Source organism: Chinchilla lanigera, unplaced genomic scaffold (assembly GCF_000276665.1).
Source record: "Chinchilla lanigera isolate Chin_1 unplaced genomic scaffold, ChiLan1.0 scaffold00123, whole genome shotgun sequence".
NCBI lineage: Eukaryota > Metazoa > Chordata > Mammalia > Rodentia > Chinchillidae > Chinchilla > Chinchilla lanigera.
Genome location: NW_004955524.1, coordinates 3,460,627 through 3,472,669, shown reverse-complemented (window position 1 = coordinate 3,472,669; position 12,043 = coordinate 3,460,627). Strand labels below are relative to the sequence as shown.

General features: G+C 61.3%; 1 protein-coding gene across 5 annotated transcripts in view; it reads left to right on the top strand.

The window, feature by feature from the left end:
* Positions 1–2,506: 2,506 nt before the first annotated feature.
* The window catches only part of Fcho1 (FCH domain only 1), an 18,960-nt gene continuing 9,423 nt past the window's right edge, over positions 2,507–12,043 (top strand). For 3 of the 5 annotated variants that reach the window (XM_005409537.2, XM_013507321.1, XM_013507319.1), the window contains exons 1-9: positions 2,507–2,601; positions 3,768–3,812; positions 3,956–4,036; positions 4,447–4,510; positions 7,211–7,302; positions 8,050–8,124; positions 9,234–9,375; positions 11,001–11,153; positions 11,285–11,389. In XM_005409537.2, coding sequence (XP_005409594.1) covers positions 4,484–4,510; positions 7,211–7,302; positions 8,050–8,124; positions 9,234–9,375; positions 11,001–11,153; positions 11,285–11,389 — 594 coding nt within the window. In that variant the 5' untranslated portion in view covers positions 2,507–2,601; positions 3,768–3,812; positions 3,956–4,036; positions 4,447–4,483. Of the gene's footprint in view, positions 2,602–2,706; positions 2,867–3,767; positions 3,813–3,955; positions 4,037–4,446; positions 4,511–5,221; positions 5,406–7,210; positions 7,303–8,049; positions 8,125–9,233; positions 9,376–11,000; positions 11,154–11,284; positions 11,390–12,043 lie in introns of those variants that run through there. The other 2 variants (XM_013507320.1, XM_005409542.2) reach the window with 2 other exon arrangements.

The following is a 12,043-nucleotide window of genomic DNA, read 5'->3' as shown; positions in this document are numbered from 1 at the left end:
ATGGGCGCGGTGGGGGCGCGGGGGCCCCTGGCCTCCCCGGGGCAATCGGGGTCCACACCAGAAGCGGGGACCCCTCTCGAGACCCGGCTCCCAACTGCGAGAGCGACAGCGAGCCGCTGGCTCCATCGCTAGACCCCGCCCCACTCTCTTTATTCTAAGCCCGGCGCTGGTCTAGGTCGGGGCTGCAGAGCCGGGGCCCCCGCGCCCACTGCAGCCTGCACCCGGGGGGCCAGGGGGTACCCCGAGTCCTCTCCTCCCGCGCTGCCCTGCAGAGCCCAGGGACTGAGACGAGACCCGCTTCCCTTCTGCTGTGAACCCCCCGCTCAGGCCTGACAGCTGCAGGACCTGGAGGTCCCCTGCCCCCATCCGTTCCCCGCAGCCCCTCAGGCCGGGGTGGGCGTCTCTCCCCGGCAGCCTGTAGAGAGCCCTGGGTTAGACTCGTGGAAGGGGGTGACCGTGGGGTCCACAGCCTGTAGGGACGGCCAGGAGCCTGCTCCGGGGGGGCCCCTCTCAGCGTGGGGGGCACCCAGCGTCTGTCCGCAGAGAGGAAGATAGATCTGGGAGTTGGGGCCTGGCTGGAGGAGGCTGGCGCCAGCGCTGGGTGGGCGGCCGCTCCACGCTCGGCACGGGAGCAGCCCCGTGCCCTGCTTCCCTGGTGACCTTGGGCCGCGCGGCGCCTCCCGGAGCCCCGCGCCCTCTTGGGAAACTGAGGTAGTGGGCCTCAGACCGGCCTCCTAGATTCTGAGCTCACCCGGCCACCTGGAGCCGGGTACACCCCATCCTTCGCTTTCGAGGCGGGGCTGGGGTCGAGACCCTGAGTGGGTCTGGAGACCCCTCAGGAGCCTCGCTGGCCCCTGGGCCTCCGTTTGCCGCACTGCGAAGTGGGTCGACGGTCACACTCGGGCCGTGCAGGAGAAGCTGAGCGCAGCCTGGGGACTGTCCTGCTTGACCTAAAGGTCACTCCGCACCGTCCATCCGGCAGCACCGCGGTTCAGCCACCCCGTCTCACCGGTGGCGCTGCTCGGGGCACACCCTGACCCACATACCATCACCCACGCCAGGCGAGCCAGGCCTTGGGCGGGGTCCTGAGGGGAGGAGGCTGGAGGCCACGGTCAGCGTCTCCTCTGTCCCTGGTGCATGGGACACAGGGGTGATTTGGGCTGGGAATGCGACGCCCCCATGTTTGAGGCCGCCTCCCCGTGTGGCTTTGGCTCTGCTGCCTTGTTTTATCCCTCTGTGAAATGGGCGGAACCCCTGGGGAAGATCAGAGGACCCTGTGGGAGGAGGTGGCCTTGTAAATGCAGATGTGATGGTCTGATATTAATGATAATATTAGTGTGCATTTGGGGGTCACAGCAGACCCAAAGTGGGCGGGGAGGCTGAAAGTGCAGAACCCTGAGTGTCCAGCAGAGCCAGGTATACAGTCAGTGCTCAATAGGTGTGTGCTGGTGAAGAGGGAGCAGAACAGCGGGGAAGGGGGGAGTGTCCTGAGCATGAGTTCCGGTGGGCCTTCAGTGGCAGAATCCCTGGGGACCCGGGGCGTGTGCCTCAGTCTCCCCACCGAGCGCTGGCTGAGAGGAGATGCTACCAGCAAACACCAGCGCGGGAATGAAGCCAGACCGTGAGTGGTCACAGCCCTGGTGGCTGGGCCAAGAGGAGGTCAGGACAGAGCTGTCACTGAAACAGCGTGGCACCCACAAAGACCAGTGGCCCAGGGCCCTGGAGGCCCGCAGTGGTCCAGTCCAGGGTGACCCACCGTCACCCAGCAAGACGTCAGGCGCTCCGGAGTCCTGGTCAGCCCTGACCTGATTCCCAGGCGAGGAGCCGGCCCGGCTTTCTGTCTGATTCAGTTCCTGCCCTGTGTGGTCAGCTCCCCGAGCTCCAGGTTTTCGGGAACTAGAGCTGGGGGGCAGGATGGGAAAGGCTGGGAACGGCGGCCCCCGCTGTGTGGCCTTGGGCAAGGCCCTGTCGTCTCTGGGCCTTGGGCCGCGGCCAGGCTGGAGCTTTGGCTTCCGCAGAGCCAACCCCTCCTTCAGCAGCAGTTTGGACTCAGGATACTCTGAGGGGCTCAGGGAGGCGCTTTAACTTCTCAGAGGGGGAAGGGGAAGTCTAGGAATGTGGTGTTAATACATGTGTCTTGATGCCAATGCTGTTGTGAGTTATAATTTAGAATTTCGTTTCGTGCGGGGCCTCCTCGGGCCAGGCTCTCCCCCCCGGAGCCTCGGTTCCCACCAGGCCCCGTCCCTGGGCCACTCGATCTGCGCCGGCGGAACGCTGGGCCCGGCTCGGGGCTGGGCCGTGGGTGCTGCTGGTGCCCAGCTCCCCTGGTTATCACTGGCGTGGTAATGGCAGCCCTGGTCTGGTGCCTCGCTTCAGGTGCCTCAGTTTACCCACGCAGACGGCCTCCCCGTGTTTCTGGGAGGTCCCCGGGGAGCCGGTTGGGGCGGCAGGCCAGGTGGCAGTTGCTGGTAGGCGGGGCAGGGGGAGCTTCCTGCCCCCCCACGCACCCAGGCCTCCCGTGGGCTGGCGGAAGTGGCAAGGCCTCTGGCTGCGTCCCAGTGCTGCCCCTCCCCCGGGGACCCCGCTCCCCTGTGCCGTCTGGTGAGTCTGAATCGGGAGACCCTCACGTCCCCCCTCTGTCCCGGAGCAGGGGCAGGAAGGAGGCCCCTGCGCGGCTCGGTTTGGGGACAAGCAGCAGGTGTCACTTCCTGGGCTGGGCCATCCCCGTGATGGCTCCGGTGGTGGCGCAGGTCCGGAGGCCCAGGGCTACTCGTGGCCCTTCAGAGCACGAGCTGCCTCGGCCGGGGCAGCGGTCAGCCCAGAGGCTACCAAATGCTTCTGTGCCTCAGTTTCCCTGCCTGTGGAGGTGGGATGAGTGCAGGAGGTGGCGGCGGGGCAGGGAGGGTGACGGGTGTGGGAGTTGGCGGGACTGCTGCCCCATGGGGGTTGTGGGGGCACCTCCTCGGAGCCCTGAGACAGAGGCGGGGTCCCTGGAGTCTAGGAAACGGCCTCAGAGGCTCCGGCAGCCCCAGAGCCACACATGTGGCAGCACTTTCTGGGTGCTGCCCTGTCGTGAGCCCCGAGGACGGCGGCCCAGGGAGGAGGCCGCAGGACCGTGTCTTGCCCAGTGTGAAATTCCGTGGCCGCGAGGGGCCAGCGTGTCCTAAGGGACGGGAGAGGCCGTGACCCAGGCCATGGCCGGAAAGGGAGGAACCATGGGGAGCTGGGGGCTTTCCTCCCGAGGAGGAGGAGGAGGAGGCCCCCACCAGAGCTCCCTCTCCTCTGGGCTGCCCTGGGAGCTGGAGTTTCCCAGGCCTAAAACTTCTCCCAAGCACTGGGTGGTACTTGGGTACACTGGTGAACCAAGTAATTATTGGCCTAGTGAACTCCTATTTATGGGTTACACCCCCACCACGGGCTTCCCTGGTGTTTGTGTATCCGTCTGGTTGATCCCCGGCCTCAATAGCCCCGGACGCCTGTGTCTAACTCTGGCCTCCTAGACAGGGGTCCTTTGGGGGCCCAAAGCCCCAGTCAGTCCTCTCCAGCAAGGCCTGGAGAGCTTCCCTGGTTACCCGGGTCCCCGTCCCTGCCTCACCGTGCTTCTTGGGCACCCAGCTGCTGCGGCGCTGCCCTCGGGCTGTGAATTATAGATGAGGCCCTCGGGCTCCGGTGTCGAGCTGGCCTGGGGACTGTGCCGAGGACACCCACCCCTCCCCCGCCTGGGGTCCCCGTGAGACCCCTGCTAGGCATTCTGTCTTGTTTTGCAGATGGGGAGACAGAGGCACGGAGCTGGACAGTGACCCAGACACCAGGTGAGCAGGGGTTTCCTGGGCAGGGCTGTACATGGGGGCTCAGAAGGCCCAAGGGGTGTTTGGGGACGCTGTGGGGACCCTGGCTGACACATGGCTCACACAACCCAGCCTCCATCTCTCACCACACCCTCTTCTTCCCGCAGGAGCCACCCAGCGTGGAGCACGGGTCTGGCCCAGCTGGCTCAGGGTGCAAGTCCACTGTTACTCCCTGGCTGTGTACCTTGGCAAGTAGCTTCCCTCCTTGGAAGGACTCATGTTTCCAACCTGTGAAATGGCTCAGAGTGTCTCCACCTACATGGGGCTTACCCATCCTTGTACACCCTTGCCCATGAACTCTTACACATGCTTCCAAGCCCTGCTTTCCATGCCCCTTCCTCCAATCCAGACCTCCACTTCCCCATTCCTGCATGAACTTCATCCCAACCCCATGAGACTCAGGCCATCTACTCTCCTAGCCTGGGGGTTATAGGACCAGGGTGGAATCCTCTCCAAGGCCCTGGCATGCTCTCAAGCCTGGGGCTTTTGGTTCCTCCTTCATCCTCCATCTCTGTCCTCCTCAGGGAGGAGAGCTGGAATTTCCCCTCCTGAGCCCACACTACTTATGACTCAGGCTCAAATTTGCCTCTCTCTTCAGACACATCTCGGACAGGGTCTTCACAGAGGCCATCAGGATGTCATATTTTGGAGAGCATTTTTGGGTAAGACCTATTCTTATTTTGGTGGGGGCTCTGGACAGGGACTTTTATGGAGATGGGGAGACTGTCTTGTGCACAGAGCCTTGGGCAGGTAGTGGGTCTGCAGGACATAGGGTTTAAAGTGGAAAGAGACAGGCTGGGTTCGAATCCACACCTCAGCCCTCGCAGGCTTTGTACCCTGGGCAAGTGATTCACAGCTTAACCCCGGAGAAACTGAGGCCCAGCGCAGGGCTCTGTAACCTGAAAACTGCTCGGTGGTGAAGTGCAGAGTTGTGCCTCCAACCTGGGGCCAGGACCCAGGCTCAGCCCAGCGGGAAGGTCCTCGTGCCCCCGCCCTGAAGAGTTGGGGTTCCTCGCTGGACCCCAGGGCCCTGCCACCCTTCCCCATCCAGGCCGGGCAAGTGCGGATATGTGTGTGGCCCGCAGTTTCCATCCCTTCCGCCCGCCCTCCCCTCCGGCCCGCCCGCCCAGCTGGCTCGGGGACCAGCTTCTGGTCCTGAGAGCCACATCCCAGCCCGAAGAGAGCAGTCCCGGGCGGGGGGCTCAGAGCATCCTGACCCCCAGCCCTGCAAGGTCGTGGCTGAGCCCGGCCTTGGGGACCCCGGGAAGGAGCCAGGACCCTGAGCTGGGTCTGCTACGGGCTTCGGGCTTTGGGGGCTGCGCTCCGCCCCCTCCACCCCCCACCCTCGTCTGTGACGGACCCGGGCAGAGAGCAGCCAGCCAACGCCCAGAGGTGTGAGGCGGGGCAGGGTCAAGGAACGAGGGCTCCTCCTCAGGGCCAGGCCAGTGGGAGCCGTGGAGGGTGTGGGAGCAGGAGAGACCCCGGAGTCGGGGAGGACCGGGCAGAAAGCCCCCTCCTCACTTGCAAGGCCCTGAGCGTGCAGAAGCCTGTTGCTAGGTAACCGGTTGCCCCAGCAACAAGTCCCCGGCTAGGGCTCTTCCTCCCTGCCTCCCCAGCTGGGGCTCCTCTCATTGGCACTGCTTTCTTAAAGGGGCCTTACCCCCTTGCCGCCTGCAGGGATCTGACCTCCACCCTCCCCCTAAGGGTCAGACCCCCCAGGTCGGCCTCTGAGTGGCTGTGTGACGCGCCGAGGGCTGTCCCTCTCTGAGCCCGGTCGGCAGCAGTGTAAGAGGCTTGACCATTGCGGAATCCGCCCCCGTGGAGCTCTGACAGCAGCGCCCACGTTCATTTTCGGTGTCTTTTCATAGCACGAGGCGCCTACCTTTATTTTCAGTTCTTTTTAATGGCACGAGGTGCTCAGCTCACTGCAGAAGCCGCCGATGAGCAAAGGAAAATAGAAACCAGCCCCCGCCCTCCCCCATAGACAGCCCAGCTCGGAGCGGCTGAGCAGCTGAGCGCTTTGAATCGGGCCCCCAGCACGCGACTCTGCCTCTCTGAGCCTCAGTTTCCATCTGGGGAAGGGAATGGAGTTTCCATCTTCCCCGGACTCAAGGTCTCTGAGACTGGCCGCACCAGGCACCGCGCGATGCGGTGTTTCATTGTCGCGGTCCTTGCCCCTGAGCCCCCGCGTACGCCTGGCTCTCTCTTGGGTGGCATCTCGGCCCCGGTGCCCGCAGGAGACACCCAGTGGGCTGAGGACCCGGGGAGGGCGCGCAGCCCTGTGAGCCAGGGCAGAGAGAGCGGAGGCGGAGAAGGCACTAGGGAGCCCAGGTGGGAGTGTGAGCGGGAGAGAGGGCGGCCGCGGTGGAAGGACCTGCTCCCGCTGGCCCTGGGGCCGTTCTGGCAGCAGACACCGGCCGAGACAGCCCACCCGAGGGAGGCTGGCCGCTGGCTCCCAGGCCCGGGAAGCGGGCCAGTGGTTGGCCGCGGGTCAGCACCACATGCAGCCCGGGCAGCGGTGCCTGGTGCAGCCTCCCTCGAGGATCCGGCAGCTGGGCAGGAACGCTGCTGGAGCTGGGGCCGAGCCCCCACTGGGACCCAGGAGGCGCCTAGGCCAGAGCTCCGCCAGCCCCGTGTCACCCAGATCCTGGGGAGCTGGGGCTGTCGTTCTCCCCATTGGTCAGAGGAGAGAACTGAGGCCGGAGAGGTGATGTCCCTAACCCAAGGTGGCCAGGAACAGAAGGGGTCCCAGGCGTCGGCCCAGGTTGGACTCCGTGGGGCAGGAGAGACTCAGACCTAGACCCTGCCTTGGCTCTCACGTGGGACGGAAAACACACGACAGGGATTTGAACAGCAAGGCTGAACTGGTGTGCAGCAGTGAAGAGTCATGGGCAAGTGGCTTTCAGGCTTGGCTTGATCCAGCAACCCCACTAAAGCTGCGTGCTGTTCTGATTGTTACCGGCCCAGCAGGATTCTGAAGCTTATGGTTTCCACTTTGCTTCTCACATCTCCTGTCACCGCATAGTTTCTCATTATGGAAAAACTCTCAGGATAGAGCTAAACTGATGGAGAGAGAGGCAGAGAGAAAGAGAAAGACAGAGACACAAGGACAAGCGAGCGTGTTCTCCCCAGCTGGGAGACAAAATTCTCAGGCTTTTCACTGATTGGATCAGTGAAATGTCCATGAGCCAATCCCTGTAGCCCAGGGGAATTGCTGCAAGCTGATTGGTTCAGGAAGGGGAGGACTACAGCCAAGGGAGAACTTGTACAGGTTGACTCCTTTGCCCTACCCTTGTTGCTAGGTGACATAGATACCCCCCCCCTATTTTCCCCTCTGCCGAATCTCTTCCCCATCCCTCCAGGGTGAGAAAAACCATGGCTTTGAGGTCTTGTACCACAGCGTGAAGCAGGGGCCCATTTCCACCAAAGAGCTGGCTGACTTCATCAGAGAGAGGTGAGGTTTCCCCCATGCCCCACCCACCACGTGGCCCCGCCCGCCGCCCTCAACCACGCCCCTCGAGGCCCCGCCCCTTCTCCTCTGGGCATGCGCGCTCTTGCCCTGTCCCACGCCTGAATCTAGGTCCAGATTCCTCCTCCTGGGTGTGCTGGGCGCTGGAGGGGCTCGGAGACCCTCGGTCCTGTCAGTCCGTCTCCTCTTTTAAACAGTAACCGCAGGGGCTCTGAGGCCTCCATCCAGAAAGTGAGATCACTTATATCAGCGAATTTTTAAACTCCATTTCGCACGCTGATAAATGAAAACATGCATGCAGAAATCATCTGCATTTCAGAGCATCTTTTCACAGACACCTGGGGTCTAGAAAACACCACGGACTACAGCGCGGAGGCAGCCTCTGCGCCCATGGGCGTTGCTTTTAACTGGGACATCCCTGCCCCTACGAAAATTGAAATTAACTAGGCATTCAGCAGGATTTTTCTGCAATTAAGTGAGATAAACCATATAAAGAATTTAACATAGTGCCTACATTGTAATATGTACTCACTACAGTTTTTTTTACCTGTAGCTGCTACAAATACTGTTTTTAGTAAAATGAAATACATAAGGGAGAAATCTCTCCCATGAATGTCCACAACGCCCGCCTCTGAGAGCCACTGCTCAGATGTCTGAGCCGGGCGAACTGGGGCCTGGGGTGGGGGAGGTGCCCGGGTGTTTGCCCACCTCCTCCCCGCACCTGTCCCCCAGGGCCACCATCGAGGAGACCTACTCGAAGGCGATGGCGAAACTTTCCAAGCTGGCCAGCAACGGGACCCCCATGGGGTAAGTGAGGCGGGGTCACTAAGGCAACCGGGACTGGGGGAGGCAGGAGCCTTTGTAGGGGTCACATCCCTGCGCTCGGGTGACACGGAGTTGGCAGTGTAACTGCTTCCCTGCTGGGCCGATCGATGGGAGAGAGGACTGTACCTCATTCACGTACTAGCCCCTTCCTTCCTTCTTTTTTGTTTGTTTTGTTTTGTTGGGTTTTTTCCTGTACTGGGAATCGAACTCCTGACCTTGCGCTTGTTAGGCAGGCGCTGTGCCGCTGAGCTAAATCCCCACCCCTGCCCCTTCCTTCCTTCATTCATTCATTCTTCCCACAAATATTTGCGGGGCCCCGTTCTGAGTGTCAGCCCCCGCGGGCATCCCTGGGCCCTTCAAGAGACGTGTTAAATGAGCTGTGAGCAGAGGTCCTTTTCTGGGCGAAACAGGAACTGGAGGAGCTGGGCAATCGCTCCTGAGTGCTCCTGAGCCCAGACTACAGACAAGGACTGTCTCTGGGCCGTCTGAGGGCGGAGACCCAGGCGGCACCCAGGCCAGTGCAAGGACGCTGAGCTGAGGCAGCGATGCCCAGGGCAGGGCCGAGGCCGCCCAAGGCGGCTGGCATCGCTGAGGGTCAGGGTGAGGGGGAGATGCAGTGGGAAGGGGGGCGGCCGGGACGGGACACACGAGTGCCTTTCCGGTGGGGCTGGGCTCTCCTGGGCAGGCGCCGAGTTCGCACGGCTGCTGTGGGGCAGATTTCTTGAAGGGGCCTGAACAGAGAGCAGAGAGAGAAGGCAGGAAGGAGGCGAGGGGTGCGGGCCGCGCGGTTGTGCATGGCCAGGGCGAGGCTGTCCCACAGGTGACTGTAGGGTGGGCTGGGAGCCCTAGACCTGCCTGAGGGCTGCCGGGGCCTCGGGGCCGGGTTTAAATTCCAGCCTTGGGGCTGGGGGTGCAGATCGTAGGGGAGCTCTGGCCTGGCACGCACGGGGACTGGGTTGCAGCCCCAGAAACGCAAAGAAAATGCGATGACGTAGTGAGGGACATTTGGCCCAGTGCCTGGCGGGCCCGGGGGGGTGGGGGGCAGCAGCTCTGGACCTTCCGGGCCCTGGGTGTGACCCGCCTGTCCCCAGGACCTTCGCCCCACTCTGGGAGGTCTTCCGTGTGTCCTCCGACAAGCTGGCCCTGTGCCACCTGGAGCTGACTCGGAAGCTGCAGGACCTCATCAAGGACGTGCTCCGCTACGGGGAGGAGCAGCTCAAGACCCACAAGAAGGTGCGTGTTTGGGGGGCTGCCCACCCGGGCCGGGGCACTAGTGGCTCGGAGGATCCCGAGCCACCTGTGGCCCCACCCCCTGGTGGAGCTGCTCAGAATCCTGCTCATGCGCAGAACACAGGCCTCAGCATCCTGCGGACCTGACCCTTCAGCCGGTGCACCCTCAGAATTCTACCCGGGAGGGGGCGGGGGCAGCTCACAGCGCATGTGCGAAGCCGGCCTCTGCGCGCAAAAAGGGGTCGGTCCTACAGGAGGAGCTTGCCAGTCGGTCTGCACAAACCCAGCCTCTGCCTGTTTTTGTACAGCCGAGGCTGGTTTTTGCGTTTTTACTTCTGTTTTGTTTTATTGGTTTTTTACATGTTTAAGAGGCTAGCAACACATCAAAAGAAGAATGCTATTTGGTGACATGCGAGGGCTGTGTGATACAGTACTCAGGCGCCAGTGGGTGTTAATGAAGTTTTATAGGCACACAGCTGCCTTCACACCTGTGCTGGTGCCTGCGGCGTTTCTGGGCCACAGCGCAAAGCCCAGTGTAGGGGCTGGGATTTAGCTCAGCGGCACAGCGCCTGCCTGGCAAGCGCAAGGTTGTGAGTTCGATTCCCGGTACCGGAGAAAAACAAACAAAAAAAAAAAAAAATGAAAAGCCCAGTGTCACTGTCGCTTTCTACAGAAAGCAGTCTCTAGCCCCCATCCCGGAGCCCTGATCTCGGAATTCCTAGAGGCTCGAAAACCTAGAACCTCAGATCTCTGGAGCCTTGGCCTTAGGCTCCCACACACTCGCAGCTTAATGACTGGAGACTCGGATTTCCCACACACTCGCAGCTTAATGACTAGAGACTCAGAGATTGGCCTAGTCCCCGCTGACGGGGCTCGGATTTGGGGCTTTCCGGCTTGCAGTGCTGCAGAAGCCTTCTGCACCGAGTGGGAACCAAAGATGGCGTCTTGAATTAGCAACACACAGGCCCATCCCGTGTCTAGGTTAGGTGGACCAGCAAGGTTCCCTTTTCAGTATCTTCAATTTATGATGGATTTATTGGGACACAAGCCTATCACCAAATAGCATCGGTACAGGGTTCTAGAACATTTTCTTCTCCAGTACTGGAGGGTGAACCCAGGGGAGCTCTCCCACTGAACTGCATACCCAGCCCTTTTTACTTTGAGACATAATCTCCATAAGCTGCCAATTCCCTATGGCTCCAATTTGGGATCCTGAAGCCTCAGCCTCTCTAAATACTAGGATCGCAGGCCTGCACCACCCTGGCTTTTCCTTTCCTTCTTTTTTTTTTAAAAACAACCTCTTCCTATGTAGCCCAGGCTCCCCTTGAATTAACAATGCTTCTGCCTCAGCCTCCTGAGGACTAGGATTACAGGTGTGCACCTACCATCACATCTGGCTGAATCTGCATATTTTAACCCTTGTGAAATTTTATATATGGAACTCAGGGCCTCCCACATGTTCCGCAAGTGATTTCTCTCTGAGCTGCACCCCCAGCCCCCTAAATACTTTAAAATAAGTAAAATGCTCAGAAAATGGCCGTAGCCCTGGAAGGCACAGAGCGCCTGGGACCCCCGAAGGTCACCTTGCGCCCCGCGCACACAGCACCCACAGCCCTCTCTGCCTGCAGTGCAAGGAGGAAGTGGGGGGCACCCTGGACGCGGTGCAGCTGCTCGCCGGGGTCACCCAGCTGCTGCCCAAGTCCCGCGAGAACTACCTGAGCCGCTGCGTGGACCTGGAGCGGCTGCGCCGAGAGAACACCAGCCAGAAGGAGGTGGACAAGGTCGGTGCTCGCCGGGGCTGGGGCTGCTGCCTGAGTGACAGGCGTCACAGCGAGGCCACCCGGCTCCCTGCCGGTGACAAGGCCGGCCGAGTGACCCGTCCCCATCCCCGCCCCCGCCCCGCGTCTCCTAGGCGGAAACCAAAGCCAGGAAGGCGGCCGGGAGTCTGCAGCGCGCCGTGGAGAAGTACAACTCGGCCCGCGCCGACTTCGAGCAGAAGATGCTGGACTCGGCGCTGGTGAGCACCAGGCGCAGGTGGCCGGGGCCCGACGCGTCCCGGCGCAGGCCGCCGCGAGCCCCGTCCCAGGCCCTCCCGACACGGGCCGCCCGCCTGTCGCCGCGCTGAGTTGTGTCAGATGCCAACTCGTGCTGTGCCTCAGTTTACCCCTTAGTGAAGAGACGGTGAGGGCGCCTGCCTCGTAGAGATGTGAAAATTAAATGAGTCACACTGCGAAGTTTTCAGGTTTAGTACCAGGCGCAGGGAAACCACTCCATGCGCTACTTTTGGGGGGTTTTTTTGTTTGTTCGTTTTTGGGGTTGTTTTGGTACCGGAAATCGAATTCAGGACCTTGCGTTTGCCAGGCAGATGCTTGTGCCACTGAGCTATAGCCCTGGCCCATATTCTTGAGATTTTTTAGACAAGGAAGGACAGAGCTTAGAAGCCAAGAGTCTCCTAATTTTCTTTATTTATTTTTTATTTTTTGTCTTTTTGAGACAGGGTCTTACTATGCAGTTCAGGCTGGCCTTGAGCTCACTTTGTAGCCCAGGCTGGTCTCAAACTCGCAATGATCCTCTTGCCTCAGCCTCCCGAGTGCTGGGATTACAGGCGTGCGCCACCACGCCCGGCTCGAGTCTCCTAATTTTCTTGGCCGCAGAGAGGCCTGGGTTCCCA